The following is a 23,993-nucleotide window of genomic DNA, read 5'->3' on the forward strand; positions in this document are numbered from 1 at the left end:
CAAAAATACAATCCCCAAATATATGCTTATTCATTCTAAACTGTAATGCAGTTCAAGCCATGAACATACATCAACAACAGAAAACAAAAATCATTGCAGAATTGGCAAAAATATACATCTCTGATGATATACTCATTCAAGCAAAAAAAGATCTTTCTTTACATTTAACATAATTGATTCTTTATACAAAATCACATGAACATTACATCAATAATACAACACAGAGTATCGTAGTAATGAAACATAAAGTTACTCGGTTAAAATACGCTAAACTAACTATTATATATTATGAATATTAAAGCAATTAATTTAGCTTGCCTGCAGGAAACTCATTAAACCCAAAATCAACAAATTAAGTCTCTGGGATATACTACCCTGAGAAAGGATAGATAATCAGAGAGAAAAGGAGGTGGAGTAGCTGTATTAGTTAAAAATAATATAAAATTCTGTGGCATCAATTTTCCAGACTTTGCTAATGATGTTGATGAAATTGGTATCACTGTTTGGCTGAATAATATAAAAACATACATAATAAGCTTGTATAACCCTAATGGCCAAACTACAGATGCCATGGATTTCTTTAATTATATAAATAATTCTAATATGTTAAAAAATATAATTATTTGTGGAGACTTCAATGGCCACAGCCTTTTCTGGGGGAATAAACCAGCAAATAAAGCTGGTAAATTGATTGAGTATATGACTTCAAATAATAATGAATTAGCTATTGCTACCCCTCCAAACCTGAATACTTATTTCAACCCCAAAAGTGGCAGATTCTCCACAATTGACCTAAAAATTGTGTCATTAAATATTTCGAATAAAATTTATATGAATAAAATGGATAGTCTGTGTACTGACCACTTTGCTATAGTGTGCTCCCTAAATGAACCTGCTGAAACTCTACCACATACCTCCAAATATATCAACACTAAAGCAAATTGGTCTATGTTCCAAAATAAGCTAAATGATAAAATCACAAGTTTCACCCAAAATTCATACATTTCAAACACAACAGTTGACAAACATGCTGACGTATTGACATCATTACTAATAAATACAGCTAATCATGCTATCCCCAGGACAACACCTAAGAAAACCTACCCTAAACACATTCCTAAAGCATGGTAGACAAATGAGTGCCAAAATAAATGGAAAATAAAAAAGCCAGCCAGGACAGATTTCATAAAAAAAAACATCACATACTACATATTTAAAAAAATTAAAAGCAAAATCGAATCTAAAAAGAACTATAATAAATGCTAAATATAATTAGTGGAATAATTTTGTAAATAATCTCTCCAGAGAAACACATGAGCCAATTATACATAAAATCATAAACCACATCTGTGGGAAAAAGATTTCACCCAACCCACTCCTGTAAGAGCTTATACATAATAATACCCATTATGACAATGATAATGAAAAAGCTAAGCTATTTGCAACTCTTTTTGTTAATAAGCTAACATCAAATTATCGAAGCAAAATGTCCCCAATTCCTATGAACCCAAGTTACCAATCACGCCCAGGATCCGAGTAAATAAGTAGTCCATTTTCAATCCAGGAAATGAATTGTGCAATACATCATATTAGGATCAAAACTAGCGGCAGCTATGACAATATACACCCTACATGGATACAGAATCTCACCCCTTCATACAAACAAGAACTGCTAAACTGTTATAGTCACGCTTGGGCATCTTCTTAGTTCACCAATATGTAGAACTATTAGTACCTCCTACCAATCCTAAAGAAAAATAAACCCAAAGATAACCCTGAGTCCTATAGGCCCATAATGATTAATCCTGTGATGGGGAAAATAATGGAAAAAATGATTTATCACAGACTCCTCTGATTTGTTGAAAAAAATAATATGATCCCACACACTCAAACTGGATTCAGGAAATACCACTCCTCAACAGATGCTTTCATTTTGCTAACAAATGCAATAAATGAATCTTTCTCAAAAAATAATATCCTAGTGGCAGCTTTCCTAGATTTTGAAGGGGCATATGACAATGTGAACCACCAAATCCTTTTAAATAAACTTTCAAACCTTGGAGTACCCCCTAAGCTATTATCTTTTATTAAATCCTTCATAGAGGTGCGAAGTTTCATTGTTTGTGTTGGTTCAGCCTCTTCACCCCAAAAGACAATAGCCAAAGGGCTACCTCAGGGAGCAGTCCTCAGTTGCCTCCTCTTTGCCCTATATCTCAGGGACATGAACCTACCCCACACGAACCTACAATATGCTGACGATCTGGTGCTATAGTCATCTGGCAACACCTTCCAGATAGCACAGTCAAATCTGCAAAAGTCACTTTTCCAATTTGAAAAATTCTCTCAACATTCAGATTTACCCATTGTACCTACCAAGTCAAAAATAATCCAATTTCACCGGAAGCGAAACCATGTTAATGCAAAACTAACTCTAAATAAAAGGACTATTCCAGAAGATAATCATATTAATTACCTAGGTTTCATGCTTGACCAAAAACTTAATTTCCACCACAATATTTCATACACAATAAAAAAATGCTGTAGAAAAACAAATATAATAAAAAGACTTCTTTCCACACTCTGGGGCTGTACGGAGGAAACCTTACTCCAGTTTTATAAATAACATATAAGAACCCATATTGACTATGGTCTCATTGTATATGGTGCATGTGCAAAGACCCAGATGCAAAAAATTGAAACAGCACAAAATGATATAATACGTCTCACATTTGGTCTTAGGAAACCCACAAGCACAAAGTTTCTGCTTATGGAGAGTGGATTAACAACAGTAAGGGAGAGACGTAGTTTTCTCTTGACAAAACATCTTACAAAAATTGAATCAAATAGCTCACACACACTACATAATTGGTTAAGAAATCGAGCCATGTATAGAGGCATTGCAGATGAGTATTCCAGCATTCAGAAGAAGTTCCCCGTACCAGCAAAGTCTATTGCACCCACTTTCCCCCAATCCCCTCCATGGAATTGGTCAAGTCCTATAATAAATACTAATTTCTCAAAGTGGACTAAATATTTAACCCCCATTGCTTTTGTCCAGAAAAAATTTGCTGAACTTAATAAAATTACCTATAAAAATCACTTCCAAATATTTGTTGATGGGTCAAAAATGAATGAGAAGGTAGCAAGTGGTGCTTTCCTTCCTCACCTGAAAATTGCAATGGGCGAGAGATTATATAATAATTTATATATAATGTCTGCTGAGTTAAATGCCATAATCATGGCATTAGAACACATTAAGGAAAACCAACCTTTAATTGCAAATTCAAATAATATTATTGTATATTCTGACTCTTTATCCAGCCTTGAGCTTCTGGCCTCACCTCCTCAATATAAGTTGGATATTGACACTTATCATTGTCTTAGTATTATAGATAATTTTACTTCAAATGGCATACAAGCTTATTTTCAGTATATTCCTAGCCCCTCTGGCATGAGCAGTAATCATCAGGTTTGTGAAATAGCAAAAATTTTTATAAATATTGACCAGCCAAGTGGGAGACCAATCCCGATTAGAGATATTTACCGATGGAAGCTATCAGATATTAATTTTAATAAGATTAATCCTATCCTTTCCCCCTTTCCCAATAAGTATCTTTCTAAAATTTATCATGGAATTCGCTCTGGAACAAATGGACTAAATTTTCTTGCATTCTCGTATAAGTTTTCTAATTCAAGTGGTTCAATTTCCCTGTCCCCTCTTTGTAGGCATTGTAATATGAATAATGAAACAATTGACCATTGCCTATTTGAATGTAATATGCTGACGTCTGTACAACATACCTTGCTTTGCAAACTGTTAAAATGCTTCAAACACCACAAAATCTCACTATCAGCCAAGAGCCTAGCCAACTATACCTGCACACAGAGCATAGAAATCGACATCTATCAACTCATAAGTGAACTCCTAGAGTTGAAAGATCTACTGAAAAATATCTGAAAATATCTAATAATCATGAGGCAATCAAGCCAGTAGCTCTGTAGCCCACAGAGTGAAGCAAAAGGGAAAGGGCTAAATAGTATCACTGAAAAGCCCGCCTGCTGTTAAATAGAAGAAGAAGAAGAAGAAGAAGGACCTGATTTTTACAATATGGGAGAGTATAATATCCCTATTGGAGAAGCAGATTCAAATGCGAGAATTTTCGCTGATGATAACTCTTTGTGGGTTATGGTAAGGACATTGGAAGAGGGAATCAAAGCTATTTGAGAAGTATTAGTGCAAGTTGAAAACTGGGCGACTGATATTGATCTCAAATTTCAACACATAAAACAAAAGCCATATTAATAACTCAGAAAAAAACGAAAGTTACCACAATAATTATATTTTATGGCCAGCAGATTGAGTTTGTGAGTGAAACAAAGTTCCTGGGTGTGAATATAGAGAAAAATTTGAATTGGAAATCACATATTGAAATGACCAAGGCTGCTTGCGTTAAAAGCCTGAATCTTATGACGATGCTTACAACTGTTAGCTGGGGGCAAAAACCAGTTTTATGATGGAGTTTTATATAAAATATATTAGGTCTAAGATAGAATATGTTTCCGTGATTTATTCCTCAGGCAGTGACACAACCCTAGCAAAGTTGAATTCCGAACAGAATGCAGCTATACGCATTGCCTTTGCAGCCAGAAAGACTACCCCTATTGTGTTTTTAATGCCAGAGTCAGGACTTGAAAGCCTGGAAACCAGGAGAAAGATAAATGTCCTGAAATATATCAAAAAATTGTAGACAACAGATAATATAAACCCAGTTAAATCAAGAATATTTAAACCAGTTTAAAAAGAGAAACCAGGAAAATGTCTTTGAAATGTCTTCTCGTATCAGTGAACAGTTTGGAGTGACACTAAAAATGACAGATATGTTAAAAATTCCAGAAATTGCATTACTTGCTCCTTGGGAGACAATTAAGCTACAGTGCAATCTTAAGTTTGAAACTAATGGATACCATGATTCCAGGATAAACTTTAAATTAATGATGGCAGAGAAATACAGGGGATTCATTGACATGTATACAGACAGATCTAAGAAAAGTAACCCAATCATGGGTGCCCATAAGCTGAATTCCATGGGGGGGGGGCAAACCTCATCTAATTGGCACTTTTAATGCTATATAATAGAAATCTCAGAACAAAAATATAAAAATAAAGCAGCATCATTCAGCCAGGGGGGGCGGGAGCCCCTCCCCATATGGGTGCCCATGAACCCAATATATGCAGTAGGGGCCGCCTATGCATTCCCTTGATACAAGTTCAAAGTCATTTAAACTGCATTCAGAGGCAACAATCTTCCAGGCTGAAGTAATAGCCATAAAGGAAGCAATTGTATTTGCTAAAGAAAACCTTAGCAACCAAAGAAACATTGTATTGTTGTCAGATTCAAAAAATGCATTGGAGGCACTCGCCAATTTTGATCATAATGAGAAAACTTCAAGAGAAGTTGTATTGTGCTAAATGGAAATAGTATCATTTATGTCAACAGCTACCATATGTCTTCAGTGGATCCCAGCCCATGTTCAGATTGAGGGGAATGAGTGCCGACACAGCTGCTAAAATGGCATGTGAAACAATAAATGTATTTACTAATGGTTCAACTCCTAGATCTGCAATGTAATTAGATCAATTCATACAATCAGTAAGAACGTATGATTTTGAGGATAGCAGAAATAAATCTGGTAATTGGTTTGTTACCCAAAAGTAGCAAGAACGTTTGAGAGACAAGTGTACGAAGGATTAAGCAGGAAAGAGGGAAGGTTAGCATTTCGTCTTAGATCAGGCCATGCAGATACAAAATTATACAGGGCAAAGTTTTATGGAGAGTCAAGTGACTGTGAGTTTGGTGACAAAGAAGAAAGTCTGGTGCATCTTCTTATAGATTGTGATAAGTACACTTTCCAAAGACAGCACATCCACGCCTTTTTTCATGAAAAAAGGAAAACAGTTGAGTGTAAATTTGATTTTGGGAGGATTTGCAAATGATAGTGACAATATACAGATCCTAAAGCTGGTTGCACAATTTATAATTGCCATTGGGAGAGATAGGACGATGTGATTGGACGAATAATTTTATGATTAATTAATGTGACAGAGCAGATTATTGATGATTGACTAACTAAAGTGGGATCCAGATTTATTGTAAAAGAAGACCCAAGTGACCGAGCAGTTAAGAGGGGTCTTTAATTCGTTCATCATCATCATCATTTAACGGCCATTTTCATTTAAAATGGGGTAGAAAGAAATGATATGTGCAAAACAAATGACAGGTAAGTTCATGTGAGCTAAATATAAACTTACCTTTGTCTACAACTGATTATTATTTTTCCTTTTATGACCATTCTTGAAGTTCGAAATATTAGCTAGCCTAACCATCCTCTTCAGGGCTAAGGCCTAGTTTGTAAGCCATAGTTGATCTAGGCCAAATTTAGTAAATTCTAGTTTAGTTACTTTGGTCAATATCTACGAAATCATATTATTGAGTTAGGAATAAAGTGAATACACCATTCGATGCCTTTTTTTATGCTGATTACGAATATAATAAGCATTTATATTGGAAATGAATTTCAGCCCCCCCCCCTATATAGGCTATACCTAACCTCGCCTACCCTAACCCGGAAAGGGCATATATAGGGGGGGGGGCAGAAATACATTTCTAATATAAAAACTTATTATATTCGTAATCAGCACAAAAAAATGCATCGAATGGTGTATTCACTTTTGTCCTAACTCAATAATATGATTTCATAGATATTGACTGTTTTTTGCCCTGGATTCATCACTGAAAGTTTCATTGTCTTAAATTAACCCCTTACCAAGATGGCAAAAAGTAATGGTCAACACCTACGAAATCATATTATTGAGTTAGGACAAAAGTGAATACACCATTCGATGCCTTTTTTTATGCTGATAACGAATATAATAACCATTTCTATTGGAAATGAGTTTCAGCCCCCCCCCCCTATATAGGCTATACCTAACCTAACCCTGAATTGGCATAAATAGGGGGGGGGGGGGCTGAAATTAATTTCCAATAGAAATGCTTATTATATTCGTAATCAGCAAAAAAAGGCATCGAATGGTGTATTCACTTTTGTTCTAACTCAATAATATGATTTTGTAGATATAGACCCAATATCTACCAAATCCTATTACTGAGTTAGGACTAAAGTGAATACACCATTCAATGCCTTTTTTTTATGTTGATTACAAATATTGGCTAATAAGTATTTATATCGGAAATAAAATTCAGCCCCCTCTCCTATATATACCAATTCAGGGTTTGGCTAGGTCTAGCCTCTATAGGGGGGGGGGCTGAAATTCATTTCCGACTGAAATGCTTATTATATTCGTAATCAGCATAAAAAAAGGCATCGAATGGTGTATTCACTTTTGTCCTAACTCAAAAATATGATTTTGTAGATATTGACTGTTACTTTTTGCCATCTTGGTAAGGGGTTAATTTAAGACAATGAAACTTTTAGTGATGAATCCAGGGCAAAAAACGGGGTCAATACATACCAAATCATATTATTGAGTTTCAAATAAAGTGAATACACCATTCAATGTCTTTTTTTTATGCTGATTACAAATATAATAAGCATTTCTATCGGAAATGAATTTCAGCCCCCCCCCCCTATACAGGCTATACCTAACCTAACCCTGCATTGGCATATATAGGAGGGGGGGGGCTGAAATTCATTTCCGATAGAAATGCTCATTATATTCATAATCAGCATAAAAAAAGGCATCGAATGGTGTATTCACTTTAGTCCTAACTCAATAATATGATTTGGTATATATTGACCAATTACTGCACATTACTAGTTGTTTTAGCTCACATTTCATCCTATATTACTATCATAATTATAAATCACTGCTTACCTTACACAACTTCAACTTTTAACCTTGTTCATTAAAATATATTCCAAAATCCTATTTCCATTATTAGCCATTTAATTTTCTTCCCATGCTGACGTTGGTTATGGTATAATGAAAGCGGGTCTGTGATGTCACAACTTTGTTTATCTTTACCCCTTAAGGGTAGCATGCAGGTGGCAAGTGTAGATAAGCCATTTAAACTGCATTAATTAGGGAAAGGATATGACAAGAGATAGACCAGTAAAAATAACCAAATCGTTTTTAAAGGACAAATTATGTCATGGGAAGATGTTTTTGAAATCCCCCTTCCACCCAAACTCAAAATTTTCTAAAATTCTACTTTAGAAGCTTTTTTAAGTATTTCTAAAGTGCTAAGACATAGAGCACCACAAACATCAGAATCAACTTTATAGGACAAATCATGTAATGGGAAGATGTTTTTGAAATCCTCCTTCCCCACAAACGCAAAATTTTCCAAAATTCTACTTTAGAAACTTTTAAAATATTTCTAAAGCACTAAAAGATAGAGTGCTACAAACACCAGAATTGACTTCAGAGGACACGTTATATCACGGGAAGAGGTTTTTGAAATCCCCCTTCTCCCCAAACTCCAAATTTTCTAGAATTCTAAAGTGCTAAGACATGTAGCACTACAAACATCAGAATCAACTTTAGAGGACAATTTATGTCATGGGTAGATGTTTTTGAAATCCCCCATTGCCCCAACCTCAAAATTTTCCAAAATTCTACTTTAGAAGCTTTTTTAAATATTTGTAAAGCACTAAGACATAGAGCGCTACAAATATCAGAATCGACTTTAGAGGATAATTTATATCATGGGAATATGTTTTTGAAATCCCCCTTCCCGCCAACCTAAAGGTTTTCCAAAATTCTTCTTTAGAAGCTTTTTTAAATATTTCTAAAGAGCTAAGACGTAGAGCGTTACAAACATCAGAATCAACTTTAGAGGACAAATTATGTTATGGGAAGATGTTCTTGAAATCTAAAGTCAATTCTGATGATTGTTGCACGCTATCTATTAGTGCTTTAGAAATATTTAAAAAGCTTCTAGATTAGAATTTTGGAAAATTTTGAGTTTGGGGCAAAGGGGGATTTCAGAAACATCTTCCCATGACATAAATTGTCCTCTAAAGTCAATTCTGATGTTTGTAGTGCTCTATGTCTTAGCACTTTACAAATATTTAAAAAAGCTAAAGTAAAACTTTGGAAAATTTTGAGTTTGGGGGAAGGGGGATTTCAAAAACATCTTCCCATGACATAAATTGTCCTCTAAAGTCGATTCTGATATTTGTAGCACTCTATGTCTTATTGCTTTAGAAATATTTAAAAAATCTTCTAAAGTAGAATTTTGGAAAATTTTGAGTTTGGGGGGAAGGGGGATTTCAAGAACATCTTCCCATAACATAATTTGCCCTCTTAAGTTGATTCAGATGTTTGTAGCACTTAAGAAATATTTAAAAAAGCTTCTAAAGTAAAATTTTGAAAACTTTTGAGTTTGGGGGGAAGGGGGATTTCAAAAAGATCTTCCCATAATATAATTTGTCCTCTGAAGTCGAATCTGATATTTGTAGCACTCTATCTATTAGTGCTTTAGTAATATTTAAAAAGCTTCTAAAGTAGAATTTTGGAAAATTTTGAGTTTTGGGCAAAGGGGGATTTCAAAAACATCTTCCCATAATACAACTTGTCCTCTAAAGTCGATTCTGATGTTTGTAGCGCTCTATGTCTTAGCGCTTTACAAATATTTAAAAAAGCCTCTAAAGTAGAATTTTTGAAAATTTTGAGTTTGGGGGGAAGGGGGATTTCAAGAACATTTTCCCATAACATAATATGTCCTATAAAGTTGATTCTGATGTTTGTAGTGCTCTATGTCTTAGCGCTTTAGAAATATTTAAAAAAGCTTTTAAAGTAAAATTTTGTAAAATTTTGAGTTTGGGGGGAAGGGGGATTTCAAAAACATCTTCCCATAATATAATTTGTCCTCTAAAGTCGAATCTGATATTTGTAGCGCTCTATCTATTAGTGCTTTAGAAATATTTAAAAAGCTTCTAAAGTGGAATTTTGGAAAATTTTGAGCTTGGGGTAAAGGGGGATTGCAAAAACATTTTCCCATAATATAATTTGTCCTCTGAAGTCAAATCTGATATTTGTAGCGCTCTATCTATTAGCGCTTTACAAATATTTAAAAAAGCTTCTGAAGTAGAATTTTTGAAAATTTTGAGTTTGGGGGGAAGGGGAATTTCAAGAACATCTTCCCATGACATAATTTGTCCTCTAAAGTTGATTCTAATATTTGTAGCACTCCATGTCTTAGCGCTTTACAAATATTTAAAAAAGCTTCTAAAGTAGAATTTTGGAAAATTTTGGGTTTGGGGGGAAGGAGGATTTCAAAAACATCTTCCCTTAACATAATTTGTCCTCTAAAGTTGATTCTGATGTTTGTATCACTCTATGTATTAGCGCTTTAGAAATATTTAAAAAAGCTTCTAAAGGAAAATTTTGAGTTTGGGGGGACGTGTGATTTCAACCGCATCTTTCCAAAACACAATTTTTCAACTGAAGTTGAGTAGGATAGTGGCATTGTTCTCTCTAATAGTGCTTGGGTATTTCTCTAAAGGCTGTAAAAGCAGAACTTGAGAAAATTTGGGTTTGGGGGGAAAGAGAATTTTAATATTGTCTGCATATTCCATAAATTTTCATCTATATTTATTTCTGAATTTTTTAGCGCTCTATGTCTCAGTACTTTAGAAATATTTAAAAAAGTTTCTAAATTAAAATTTTGAGTTTGGGGGGAAGGGGGATTTCAAAAACATCTTCCCATGACATAAATTGTCCTCTAAAGTTGATTCTGATATTTGTAGCACTATATGTCTTTATGTCACTCTATGTCTAACATTGGGTAAAGTTCATAACTTTCAGCCCTCCTCCTGGGGGCTTCGAGGAATTAAGTCATCCTAAAAGACATAGTTATAATATTTTCGACCATGCTGAACAAAATGGCTATCTCAAAATTTGGATCGGGTGACTTTGGGAAAAAAATGAGCACAGGGGGGGGGCCTAGTTGCCCTCCATATTTTGTAAGTTAAAAAGGGCACTAGAAATTTTAATTTCCGTTTCAATGAGTCCTCCTACGATATGCTAGTACTACTGGGTCGATACGATCACCCCTGGGGAAAAGAAAAAAAAAAACAAATAAACACGCATCCGTGATCTTTCTTCCAGCAAAAAATGGAAAATTCCACATTTTTGTAGATAGGAGCTTGAAACCTCTACAGTAGGGTTCTCTGATACGCAGAAAATGATGGTGTGATTTTCATTAAGGTTCTATAACTTTTAGGGGGTCTTTCCACCTTTTTCGAAAATCAGCCAAATTTTCTCAGGCATGTAACTTTTGATAGGTAAGATTAAACTCGATGAAACTTATATATTTGAAATCAGAATTAAAATCTGATTCTTTTGATGTATTTATTGGTATCAAAATTCCGTTTTTTAGAGTTTCGGTTACCATTGAGCCGGGTCGCTCCTTACTTACAGTTCGTTACCACAAACTGTTTGAACATTGGGTAAAGTTCATAACTTTCAGCCCTCCTCTATAGGGCTTCGAGCGATTAAGTCATCCTAAAAGACATAGTTATAATATTTTCGACCATGCTGAACAAAATGGCTATCTCAAAATTTTGATTGGGTGACTTTGGGAAAAAATGAGCATGGGAGGGGGGCTAGCTGCCCTTCATATTTTTGGTCACTTGAAAAGGCTACTTTTGATAGAACTTTAGATTTCCATTCTAATGAACCCTCTCGCGATATTCTAGGACCACTGGGTCAATACGATCACCCCTGTTGAAAAGAAAAAACAACAAATAAACATGCATCCGTGATCTTTCTTCTGGCAAAAAATGGAAAATTCCACATTTTTGTAGATAGAAGCTTGAAACCTCTACAGTAGGGTTCTCTGATACGCTCAATCTGATGGTGTGATTTTCATTAAGGTTCTATAATTTTTAGGGGGTCTTTCCCCCTTTTTTCGAAAATCAGCCAAATTTTCTCAGGCGCGTAACTTTTTATAGGTTAGATTAAACACAATGAAACTTATATATTTGAAATCGAATTAAAATCTGATTCTTCTGATGTATCTATTGGTATTAAAATTCCGTTTTTAGAGTTTCGGTTACTATTGAGCTGGGTTGCTCCTTACTTACAGTTTGTTACCATGAACTGTTTGATATGATCAGTCTGTTGGCTACCCAAAACAATCCGTAGGCAATTTCTCTGGAAAACATCTAGCATATCCTTCATTTTTAGGAGCATCCACACTTCATATCTACTCATCTACTCTACATCTTGTATACTCTCTACTCACTTACTATCTAGATCTACTCATTAATCCTCCTCTAACGACTCCAAAGCAAACACTGTTCGCTTAATATATACCTACTATCTTTTTTAGATTCATAAGCCTTTGAAACTTGTGCTTAAGGTTTTTTTTGCCTTCTAATCAATAAAATAAGAACTCTGAAATACAAACTGATGTGAAAACTAAAACTTACGTCAAAAAGATAGGTGACAAAGTGTGCTTTGATTTAGGAGGCTTGCAATATAAATGTAACCTAATATTTTGCAGTGGATGTCGTAATCTTCACTGTTGCTGTTCTGTCTGTTCTTGTTTAATTACGCCAATATATATATTCTGAGATTCATACTTAACTTAAAGTTTTACCATCAAAGCTTGCATAAGACTGAAAAGGCTGATTTGCAAAGTTGATTGAATTCAAGCAGAGAGAAAGGAATATTGGATATTCGCCGGTTAATGTCGACATTAACCTGAGTCCAGACAGTAACAAATATATATATATATATATATATATATATATATATATATATATATATATATATATATATATATATATTCGAGATATTTACTTTTTTTAATTATTTAACATTAATATTCAAGATTTTTTGTTTCTTTGTCAAATGTCATGTAGGCACGACTAAAGACATTTTGAATACTAGAGTCAATTGTTATATATGGCCATTCAAAGCTATCATGAACTTTCATAAACCTAAGAAGGACTTAAGAACTACCAGGCTCAGTAGGAATTCGCTATTGAAGTTTGCGATCAATTCACTAGTTAAACTTGCTAATTTTTAAGCTATTTCAGTTCAATTTTTCTCTATCGAGCAATTTGTGTTCGACTGTAATTAATCTCATTCAAATGTCAACTGTATTTTAACTTGATGCCAAAATGTTATGTAAAGTTTTTGGTAGTAATTAAGGATTATTGAACTATAAGTTTTGACGTCTCAGAGCTTTGTTTCCACGGCGCAATTAGATCTTGCTTAAGAGATACGAATTCTTATAGGCTAGCAGGGGTTAGAAACTCTTTCTAAGCTGTGGCGACGACAACTTTTGGTGCTTGTAGGAATGAAAAAGCATGGCCTCTTCTTCTCGGGCTATCTGGAGATCAGATTCCTTTGGGAGCATTTACCTTGGAGACTGGCGAACTAATTACCTATTATCGGACTAGACTCAGACATATAAGAGAAACAAACACATATAAAAAGACAATAGATTTATTAAACTTACATGCTTAGTTGTACAGCAACGGGTCACTTCAATGACAATAATGGTGACCGAGATTATTTGCGGTACTAATCGTATTAGATCTGACTTAAGATTAAAATTAAAAAACACATTTACCCCACTCCCAAACGCAGTTCTTTCGTCCTGCGCTGTAGGGACTGCCTGCCATTGGACCAAGTGACCCAAGGACGCAAATCCTCGTCCAATAATCTCTTTAAGATTTTTCAGATGATTCAGGAGTTCACACAGTTTTTTTGCCTTTTAAACTTCCTTAGAAATGTTGTGCATTGCATTTGTTTTGATCCAGTTATCTTAGCGAAATTTGAACGACAAGCGCCGTTGTCTGACTGAAGCTAGAAATGTAATTTCTCTTTTTGCTGATTAAAAATTGAGACTCTTGGAAGCGGTATTTGAACTCAATTAGGGGACGTTTAATTTCTGCCCGAATCATCTTTAGAAGGAAAGAATCTTATATTTTAAATATATGGTATTCTACTGCTGGTGCAAAAGCAATGATTTTTACTCCAATTTGTTTGTTTTTTTTAACACAAGCTTTTATTCAGTTTTTGAAAATGTTGTATATGAAGCATTACCAATATGGAAGTGAACGTCCATCATAAAAATCTGTGGGCGGGGGGCTGGTCCTTGCTTCTTTTCTTCAAGAAACTAATCTTCTTCTCCCTTCCCACTACATTCAGCAGTCAAAAAACTGATGGACTGTTTTCATCTCAAAGGAAAAGATACAAAAGTACTTATTACTTTGTAGGTATTTATATTTTTTCTAGACGCTACATGCTGGGCTCTTTCGAACATCTCAGATGTGAGTAACGACCGAATTCAACAAGTTTTAGATCTAAACCTTGTTGTATTCGGTTGTTACTCGCATCTGAGATGTACCTCGACTTCTCGAACTTCTTGATGCTCACGAGGCTGCCATTGTTACACATGCACTCAAATGTATTGGTAACATCATTTTCCATTGAAAATGATGTTACCAATACAATTGAGTGCTGGTGTGTCGTCGACACGGAGACGACACAGAGACGAGGGAGAAGAAAAGTAGCCTTCACTGCCCTATTTTGGGCTCTTTGAAGTGAGCAGAGATTTATTAGTATTACCCCAGACAGAGCAGCAATAAGAAAGTTAAGGAAAAATAAAAGCATAATAAAGAGAAAGCATAACATCTGGGGGAAGAAATGAGCTAACCCATAGATTTCAAAAAGATAATTTGTCCTCTGAAGTCGATTCTGATATTTGTAGCGCTCTATCTATTAGTACTTTATTAACATTTAAAAAGCTTCTAAAGTAGAATTTTGGAAAATTTTGAGTTTTGGGCAAAGGGGGATTTCAAAAACATCTTCCCATGATATAATTTGTCCTCTGAAGTCGATTCTGATATTTGTAGCGCTCTATGTCTTAGCGCTTTACAAATATTTAAAAAAGCTTCTAAAGTAAGATTTTGGAAATTTTTGAGTTTGGGGGGAAGGGGGATTTCAAGAAAATTTTCCCATAACATAATTTGTCCTATAAAGTTGATTCTGATGTTTGTAGTGCTCTATGTCTTAGCGCTTTAGAAATATTTAAAAAAGCTTCTAAAGTAAAATTTTGTAAAATTTTGAGTTTGGGGGTAAGGGGGATTTCAAAAACATCTTCCCATAATATAATTTGTCCTCTCAAGTCGAATCTGATATTTGTAGCGCTCTATCTATTAGTGCTTTAGAAATATTTAAAAAGCTTCTAAAGTGGAATTTTGGAAAATTTTGAGTTTGGGGCAAAGGGGGATTTCAAAAACATCTTCCCATAATATAATTTGTCCTCTGAAGTCGAATCTGATATTTGTAGTGCTCTATCTCTTAGCGCTTTACAAATATTTAAAAAAGCTTCTAAAGTAAGATTTTGGAAATTTTTGAGTTTGGGGGGAAGGGGGATTTCAAAAAAATTTTCCCATAACATAATTTGTCCTCTAAAGTTGATTCTGATGTTCGTAGTGCTCTATGTCTTAGCGCTTTACAAATATTTAAAAAAGCTTCTAAAGTAACATTTTGTAAAATTTTGAGTTTGGGGGGAAGGGGGATTTCAAAAACATCTTCCCATAATATAATTTGTCCTCTAAAGTCGAATCTGATATTTGTAGCGCTCTATCTATTAGTGCTTTAGAAATATTTAAAAAGCTTCTAAAGTGGAATTTTGGAAAATTTTGAGCTTGGGGTAAAGGGGGATTTCAAAAACATCTTCCCATAATATAATTTGTCCTCTGAAGTCAAATCTGATATTTGTAGCGCTCTATCTATTAGCGCTTTACAAATATTTAAAAAAGCTTCTTAAGTAGAATTTTGGAAAATTTTGAGTTTGGGGGGAAGGGGGATTTCAAGAACATCTTCCCATGACATAATTTGTCCTCTAAAGTTGATTCTGAGTTTTGTAGCGCTCTATGTCTTAGCGCTTTAGAAATATTTAAAGAAGCTTCTAAAGTAAAATTTTGGAAAATTTTGAGTTTGGGAGGAAGGGGGATTTCAAAAACATCTTCCCATAACATAATTTGTCCTCTAAAGTTGATTCTGATGTTTGTAGCGCTCTATGTCTTAGCGCTTTACAAATATTTAAAAAAGCTTCTAAAGTAGAATTCTGGAAAATTTTGAGTTTGGGGGGAAGGGGGATTTCAATAACATCTTCCCATAACATAAATTGTCCTCTAAAGTTGATTCTGATGTTTGTATTGCTCTATGTCTTAGCACTTTAGAAATATTTAAAAAAGCTTATAAAGTAAAATTTTGTAAAATTTTGAGTTTGGGGGGAAGGGGGATTCCAAAAACATCTTCCCATAATATAATTTCTCTGAAGTCGGTTCTGATATTTGTAGCGCTCTATCTCTTAGTGCTTTATAAATATTTAGAAAGCTTGTGAATTATAATCTTTGAAAATGTTGAGTTCTGGGGGAAGGGGAATTTCAAGAACATCTGCCCATTGCATACTTTGTCCTCTAAAGTTGATTATGATGTTTGTAACGCTCTATGTCTTAGCGCTTTAGAAATATTTAAAAAAGTTTCTAAATTAAAATTTTGTAAAATTTTGAGTTTGGGGGGAAGGGGATTTCAAAACATCTTCCCATGACATAAATTGTCCTCTAAAGTTGATTCTGATATTTGTAGCACTATATGTCTTTATGTCACTCTATGTCTAACATTGGGTAAAGTTCATAACTTTCAGCCCTCCTCCTGGGGGCTTCGAGGAATTAAGTCATCCTAAAAGACATAGTTATAATATTTTCGACCATGCTGAACAAAATGGCTATCCCAAAATTTTGATCGGGTGACTTTGGGAAAAAAATGAGCACAGGGGGGGGGGCCTAGTTGCCCTCCATTTTTTTTTGGTCACTTAAAAAGGGCAGTAGAACTTTTAATTTCCGTTCCAATGAGCCCTCCCACGATATTCTAGGTCCACTGGGTCGATACGATCACCCTTGGGGAAAAGAAAAAAAAACAAATAAACACGCATCCGTGATCTTTCTTCCAGCAAAAAATGGAAAATTCCGCATTTTTGTAGATAGGAGCTTCAAACCTCTACAGTAGGGTTCTCTGATACGCTGGATATGATGGTGTGATTTTCATTAAGGTTCTATAACTTTTAGGGGGTCTTTCCCCCTTTTTTCGAAAATCAGCCAAATTTTCTCAGGCGCGTAACTTTTGATAGGTAAAATTAAACTCGATGAAACTTATATATTTGAAATCAGAATTAAAATTTCATTCTTTTGATGTATTTATTGATATCAAAATTCCGTTTTTTAGAGTTTCGATTACCATTGAGCCAGGTCGCTCCTTATTTACAGTTCGTTACCACGAACTGTTTGAACATTGGGTAAAGTTCATAACTTTCAGCCCTCCTCTATGGGGCTTCGAGCGATTAAGTCATCCTTAAAGACATAGTTATTAGATTTTAGACTGTGTTGAACAAAATGGCTATCTCAAAATTTTGATTGGGTGACTTTGGGAAAAAATGAGCATGGGAGGGGGCCTAGTTGCCCTCCAATTATTTTTTGGTCACTTAAAAAGGGCACTAGAACTTTTAAGTTCCGTTCAAATGAGCCGTCCCACGATATTCTAGGACTACTGGGTCAATACGATCACCCCTGGGGAAAAGAAAAAACAACAAATAAACATGCATCCGTGATCTTTCTTCTGGCAAAAAATGGAAAATTCCACATTTTTGTAGGTAGGAGCTTGAAACCTCTACAGTAGGGTTCTCTGATACTCGGAATATGATGGTGTGATTTTCATTAAGGTTCTATAACTTTTAGGGGGTCTTTCCCCCTTTTTCGAAAATTAGCCAAATTTTCTCAGGCGCGTAACTTTTTATACGTTAGATTAAACTCGATGAAACTTATATATTTGAAATCAAATTAAAATCTGATTCTTTTGATGTATTTATTGGTATCAAAATTCCGTTTTTAGAGTTTCGGTTACTATTGAGCTGGGTTGCTCCTTACTTACAGTTCGTTACCACGAACTGTTTGATATGATCAGTCTGTCGGCTACCCAAAACAATCCGTAGGCAATTTCTCTGGAAAACATCTAGCATATCCTTCATTTTTAGGAGCATCCACACTTCATATCTACTCATCTACTCTACATCTTGTATACTCTCTACTCACTTACTATCTAGATCTACTCATTAATCCTCCTCTAACGACTCCAAAGCAAACACTGTTCGCTTAATGTATTAAATAAAAAAAACAAGTTTTTTAAACTGGAAGTAAGGAGCGACATTAAAACTTAAAACGAACAGAAATTATTCCGTATATGAAAGGGTCTGTCCACTCCTCAACGCCTCGCTCGTTACGCTAAAGTTTTTCATTGTTTTAAAAAATAAAGTTATGAGACAGAGTCAAACTTTAGCGTAAAGAGCGAGGCGTTGAGGAGGGGACAGCCCCGTTCATATACGGAATAATTTCTGTTCGTTTTAAGTTTTAATGTCGCTCCTTACTTTCAGTTTAAAAAACTTGTTTTTTTTATTTAATTTCTGATCGTTTTTTAGTTAATGCAGCTTTTATTTGCATAAAAATTTTACTTTTCTTTTGCTAAATGGATGTCTTTACAAATTAACTTACGTAACTAACTTCTATATTCGTATATTTTTCTTCTGGCAAAAAATACAAAGTTGCAGATTTTTGCAGATATGAGCTTGAAACCTATGTAATAGGGTTTTCTGATACGCTGAATCTGACGGTGTGATTTTCATTAAAATTCTTTCACTTGTAGGGGATGTTTCCCCCCCTTTAAAAAATCGAGTAAATTTTCTCAGGCTCGTAGCCTTTGATGAGTAATACTAAACTTAATAAAATTTATATATTTAGAATCAGCACTATAAACCCATTCTTTTGATACATTTATTGACATCAAAATTCCGTTTTTAAAAGTTTCGATTAATATTGAGCCGTATCGCTTGTTTTTTTATTTTTTTTTTTATTACGTATATGTTATTACGTATATGAGGGGGTTTTCCCCTTAGTTCCAATACCAGGCTCTTTACGTTAAAAGTAAAAAAAAAATATTCACAAACCCCTGAATCACAAAAGCCGTTTAATTAGAATAGATAGCTCTTTTTAAAGCACTAAAAAAAAACGTAGCGTAAAGAGCGAGGTATTGACTTGGAAGAGAGCCCCCTCACATCCGTTATAATTTCTGTTTATTTTAAGTTCTAATATTGCTTCTTGCATTTCAGTTGAAAAAACTTGTTTTTTTTATTTAATTTCTGATCGTTTTTTAAATTATTATTGGAAATCCGGCGCCCCCTTCATAGAAATGTCCCTTGCCCCAAAGAAACGTCCTCCACGGAAATATTCTCCAGAGTAACCCCCTCCTCTAGCCCCCCTCCAGAAAAAATCCTTCCTGAAAATGGTTGTATACTTCCCAATAACCAATAAATAATGCTGGCAAGTCCGGCGCCCCCTTCATGGTAATTTCCCTTCCCCCATGAAAACTTCCTTCATTAACAGATCCTCCAACATAACCACCGACCCACCCTTCCCTCCCACTACGAGAAAAAAAACCTCCTGAAAACTTCTGTATACTTCCCAATAACCAATACTATATGTTAACATTGGGTAAAGTTCATAACTTTTAGCCCTCCCCTCTGGGAACTTCGGGGGATTAAGTCATCCTAAAAGACATATTTATAATATTTTAGACCATTCTGAACAAAATGGCTATCTCAAAATTTTGATCGGGTGACTGGGAAAAAAATAAGCGTGGGAGGGGGCCTAGTTGCCCTCCATTTTTTTTTTTCAATTAAAAATGGTACTAGAACTTTTAATTTCAGTCCCATTGACCTCACCCACTTTTTTCTTGGACCACTGGGTCGATACGAAAAACCTTGGGAAAAAAAAAACAAAACAAATAAACACGCATCCGTGATCTTTCTTCTGGCAAAAAATGCAAAATTCCACATTTTTGAAGATAGGAGCTTGAAACCTCAACAGTAGGGTTTTCTGATACGCTGAATCTTACGGTGTAATTTTCAGTAAGGTTCTATAACTTTTAGGGGGTCTTTCCCCCTTTTTTGAAAATCAGCTAAATATTTTCAGGTGCGTAACTTTTGATGGGTAGTATTAAACTTGATGAAAGTTATATATTTGAAATCAATATTGAAATCTGATTCTTTTGATGTATCTATTGGTATCAAAAACCCGTTTTCTAGAGTTTCGGTTACCATTGAGCCGGGTCGCTCCTTACTTACAGTTCGTTACCACAAACTGTTTGATACCTACTATCTTTTTTAGATTCATAAGCCTTTGAAACTTGTGCTTAAGGTTTTTTTTTGCCTTCTAATCAACAAAATAAGAACCCTGAAATACAAACTGATGTGAAAACTAAAACTTACGTCAAAAAGATAGGTGACAAAGTGTGCTTTGATTTAGGAGGCTTGCAATATAAATGTAACCTAATATTTTGCAGTGGATGTCGTAATCTTCACTGTTGCTGTTCTGTCTGTTCTTGTTTAATTACGCCAATATATATATTCTGAGATTCATACTTAACTTAAAGTTTTACCATCAAAGCTTGCATAAGACTGAAAAGGCTGATTTGCTAAGTTGATTGAATTCAAGCAGAGAGAAAGGAATATCGGATATTCGCCGGTTAATGTCGACATTAACCTGAGTCCAGACAGTAACAATATATATATATATATATATATATATATATATATATATATATATATATATATATATATATATATATATATATATATATATATATATATATATATATATATATATATATATATATATATTCGAGATATTTACTTTTTTTAATTATTTAACATTAATATTCAAGATTTTTTGTTTCTTTGTCAAATGTCATGTAGGCACGACTAAAGACATTTTGATTACTAGAGTCAATTGTTATATATGGCCATTCAAAGCTATCATGAACTTTCATAAACCTAAGAAGGACTTAAGAACTACCAGGCTTAGTAGGAATTCGCTATTGAAGTTTGCGATCAATTCACTAGTTAAACTTGCTAATTTTTAAGCTATTACAGTTCAGTTTTTCTTTATCGAGCAATTTGTGTTCGACTGTAATTAATCTCATTCAAATGTCAACTGTATTTTAACTTGATGCCAAAGCAATGATTTTTACTCCAATTTGTTTTTTTTTTTTAACACAAGCTTTTATTCAGTTTTTGAAAATGTTGTATATGAAGCATTACAAATATGGAAGTGAACGTCCATCATAAAAATCTGTGGGCTGGGGGCCGGTCCTTGCTTCTTTTCTTCAAGAAACTAATCTTCTTCTCCCTTCCCACTACATTCAGCAGTCAAAAAACTGATGGACTGTTTTCATCTCAAAGGAAAAGATACAAAAGTACTTATTACTATGTAGGTATTTATATTTTTTCTAGACGCTACATGCTGGGCTCTTTCGAACATCTCAGATGTGAGTAACGACCGAATTCAACAAGTTTTAGATCTAAAACTTGTTGTATTCGGTCGTTACTCGCATCTGAGATGTACCTCGACTTCTCGAACTTCTTGATGCTCACGAGGCTGCCATTGTTACACCAGCACTCAAATGTATTGGTAACATCATTTTCCATTGAAAATGACGTTACCAATACATTTGAGTGCTGGTGTGTCGTCGACACAGAGACTACACAGAGACGAGGGAGAAGAAAAGTAGCCTTCACTGCCCTATTTTGGGCTCTTTGAAGTGAGCAGAGAAGAGATTTATTAGTATTACCCCAGACAGAGCAGCAATAAGAAAGTTAAGGAAAAATAAAAGCATAATAAAGAGAAAGCATAACATCTGGGGGAAGAAATGAGTTAACCCGATGCAACATTGAAGACTGGCGGAAAATGAAAGAACGGGTGTGAGTTATGAGGCTTAAAAGAGAGAAAACAGTCAAGATACTCACCAAGAAATTTCACCATAGCAGCTTGCGGTATAACATCATTCCCATAAGTCAGGAGGATTGGCTCCCTTACGTCTCTCATACGATAAGGGGTCCTGAAGTGTACAATGGCACTTTTTTTGGCTGTTGAGAGTCATACCATTTGACCAGCACCAATCTTTTACTTTATCAAGAAGACCTTGAGCTAGGGAAGTGGCAGATGGCAAGTCCACTGCAACAATGAAAAAGTTACTGTCATCAGCAAAAAGAATAGGGTGCACAAGGGGATGAAGACCATCAAACGAGATCATTAATGTAAATTAAAAACAAAAGTGGTCCAAGCACAGAGCCCTGTGCGACAACCTTCAATATAGGCAAAGTAGTGGAAGAATTACCATTAACTGAAACATACTGAGATCTTCCCGACAGATAAGACCTTAACCATTCTAGTGGGACTCCATGTACTCCAAATGAAGATAGTTTAGACATAAGAACAGAGTGGTCATCCATATCAAAGGCCTTTGAAAAGTCAAGAAATAGACCCAAAACACACAAGCCCGTGTCCAGATTAACACGCACAAACTCTGTTGCATCTGAAAGTGCATACAAGGTAGAGAAAGTGGGACGAAAGCCATACTGATGGTTAGTTATGAGAGAATTTCCTGCAGTCGTATTAGTACTAAAAACAAATGAAGAGAGTCTACGATACACTACTCTTTCAACAACCTTAGAGATGACAGGAAGAAGAGAAATGGGTCTATAATTTGAAATTAGAGATGAATCACCTTTTTTATGTAAAGGTAAAACATTAGCAACTTTAAATAAATGAGGGAAAACACCAGAAGAAAGAGAGAGGTTAGTTATGTGTCAGATGGGCTGAGAAAAAAACAGACCAATTTTTTAAGGAAAATTATTGCTAAGACCAAAACAATCAACTGAGCGGCTGCATGGAAGCTGGAAAACAATTCTATAAATCTCAATATCACATCATGGGGAAAGCAAAAATTACTTTTCTGCTATGGGAGAAATAGCTTCATTAACTACATTCCAAACTTTTCGCAAGTTCCCCTTACACTCATCAATTCGACGCGAAAAATAGAGCTTTTTGGCTGCACGCACTGAAGTCGTAAGTACATTTTTATAATGTTTATACTTCAAAAGATCATCCTGTGTTTTACTTTTTACATGGAACCTTGAACAGAGACGCCTTCATATGTTTAGCACTGATCAGACCAATGGACATCCATGGGCATTTGGGTGTAGAATTCCTTGGTCTCTTCCTAAGAGGAAAATGCTTATCCAACAGAGAATGCTTATCCAACAGAGCTCCCATACGACACAAATAAACTTGTTGCACATTCAACATCATTAGCTTCAAGAACACTAGACCAATCATTACTCTGAAGACTAGAATTAAATTAGAAATTTCTTTATCTGTAAAAGTTCTAAAAGAAGTTTCACCTTGCTCATTCACAGCAATCTCAGTTTTAGGCACAAAAAGTGATAGATAGTGATAGACAGATCAGTGAAAACAAGACCAGATGTAAACTTCAATTTTGGAGAATGAGAAATGAAAATATTATCTATCAAAGTGGCAGAATTTCTTGTAGGATCAACACGAGAAGGAAAAAAAATTGAAGGAAGTAGCCCAGAAGAAGAAAGCACATCAAAAAGATGGTCACATTCATCACTTGATCCAACATTTAACATATGACAATTAAAATCTCCCAAAACACAAATACGTTTTTAGAGAAAGTCCCCACACCAGACAGCTGATCAAGCAAATCACAGAACAGATGTGTTGGAAAAGGAGGGGGGCTTATAAAACAAACAAACAGTATCACATGCAAACTGGCTTTTCAGATCAATGACAAGAGAATAAACAGTCCTACTATTAGACACTACTGAAGTAGACAAAGATTCAAGGTCATACTGTCTACTAAATTTAATATCAGATTTCATAAATAAAGAAATGCCCCCTGAGCACTTTGTTAACATTCTATGGACGTGAATGGCAATATAACCATGCATATCATAAGCTGTTAAATTTTCCCTAGCGGATAACCATGTTTCTATAAATCCAATTGCATCAAAAGGGCAAGAATTATCAGA

At 34.8% G+C, this 23,993-nt stretch overlaps 1 protein-coding gene across 1 annotated transcript in view; it reads left to right on the top strand.

Moving 5' to 3' along the window:
* The first annotated feature begins 4,108 nt into the window (after positions 1 to 4,108).
* Positions 4,109 to 23,993, top strand: part of LOC148940233 (uncharacterized) — a 41,700-nt gene continuing 21,815 nt past the window's right edge. The window contains exon 1 of the mRNA XM_089106106.1: positions 4,109 to 4,189. Coding sequence (XP_088962232.1) covers positions 4,109 to 4,189 — 81 coding nt within the window. The remainder of the gene's footprint in view (positions 4,190 to 23,993) is intronic.

The sequence above is a fragment of the Artemia sp. Qi Xiang Cuo genome, chromosome 20 (assembly GCF_049724085.1).
Source record: "Artemia sp. Qi Xiang Cuo chromosome 20, ASM4972408v1, whole genome shotgun sequence".
Taxonomy (NCBI): Eukaryota; Metazoa; Arthropoda; class Branchiopoda; order Anostraca; family Artemiidae; genus Artemia; species Artemia sp. Qi Xiang Cuo.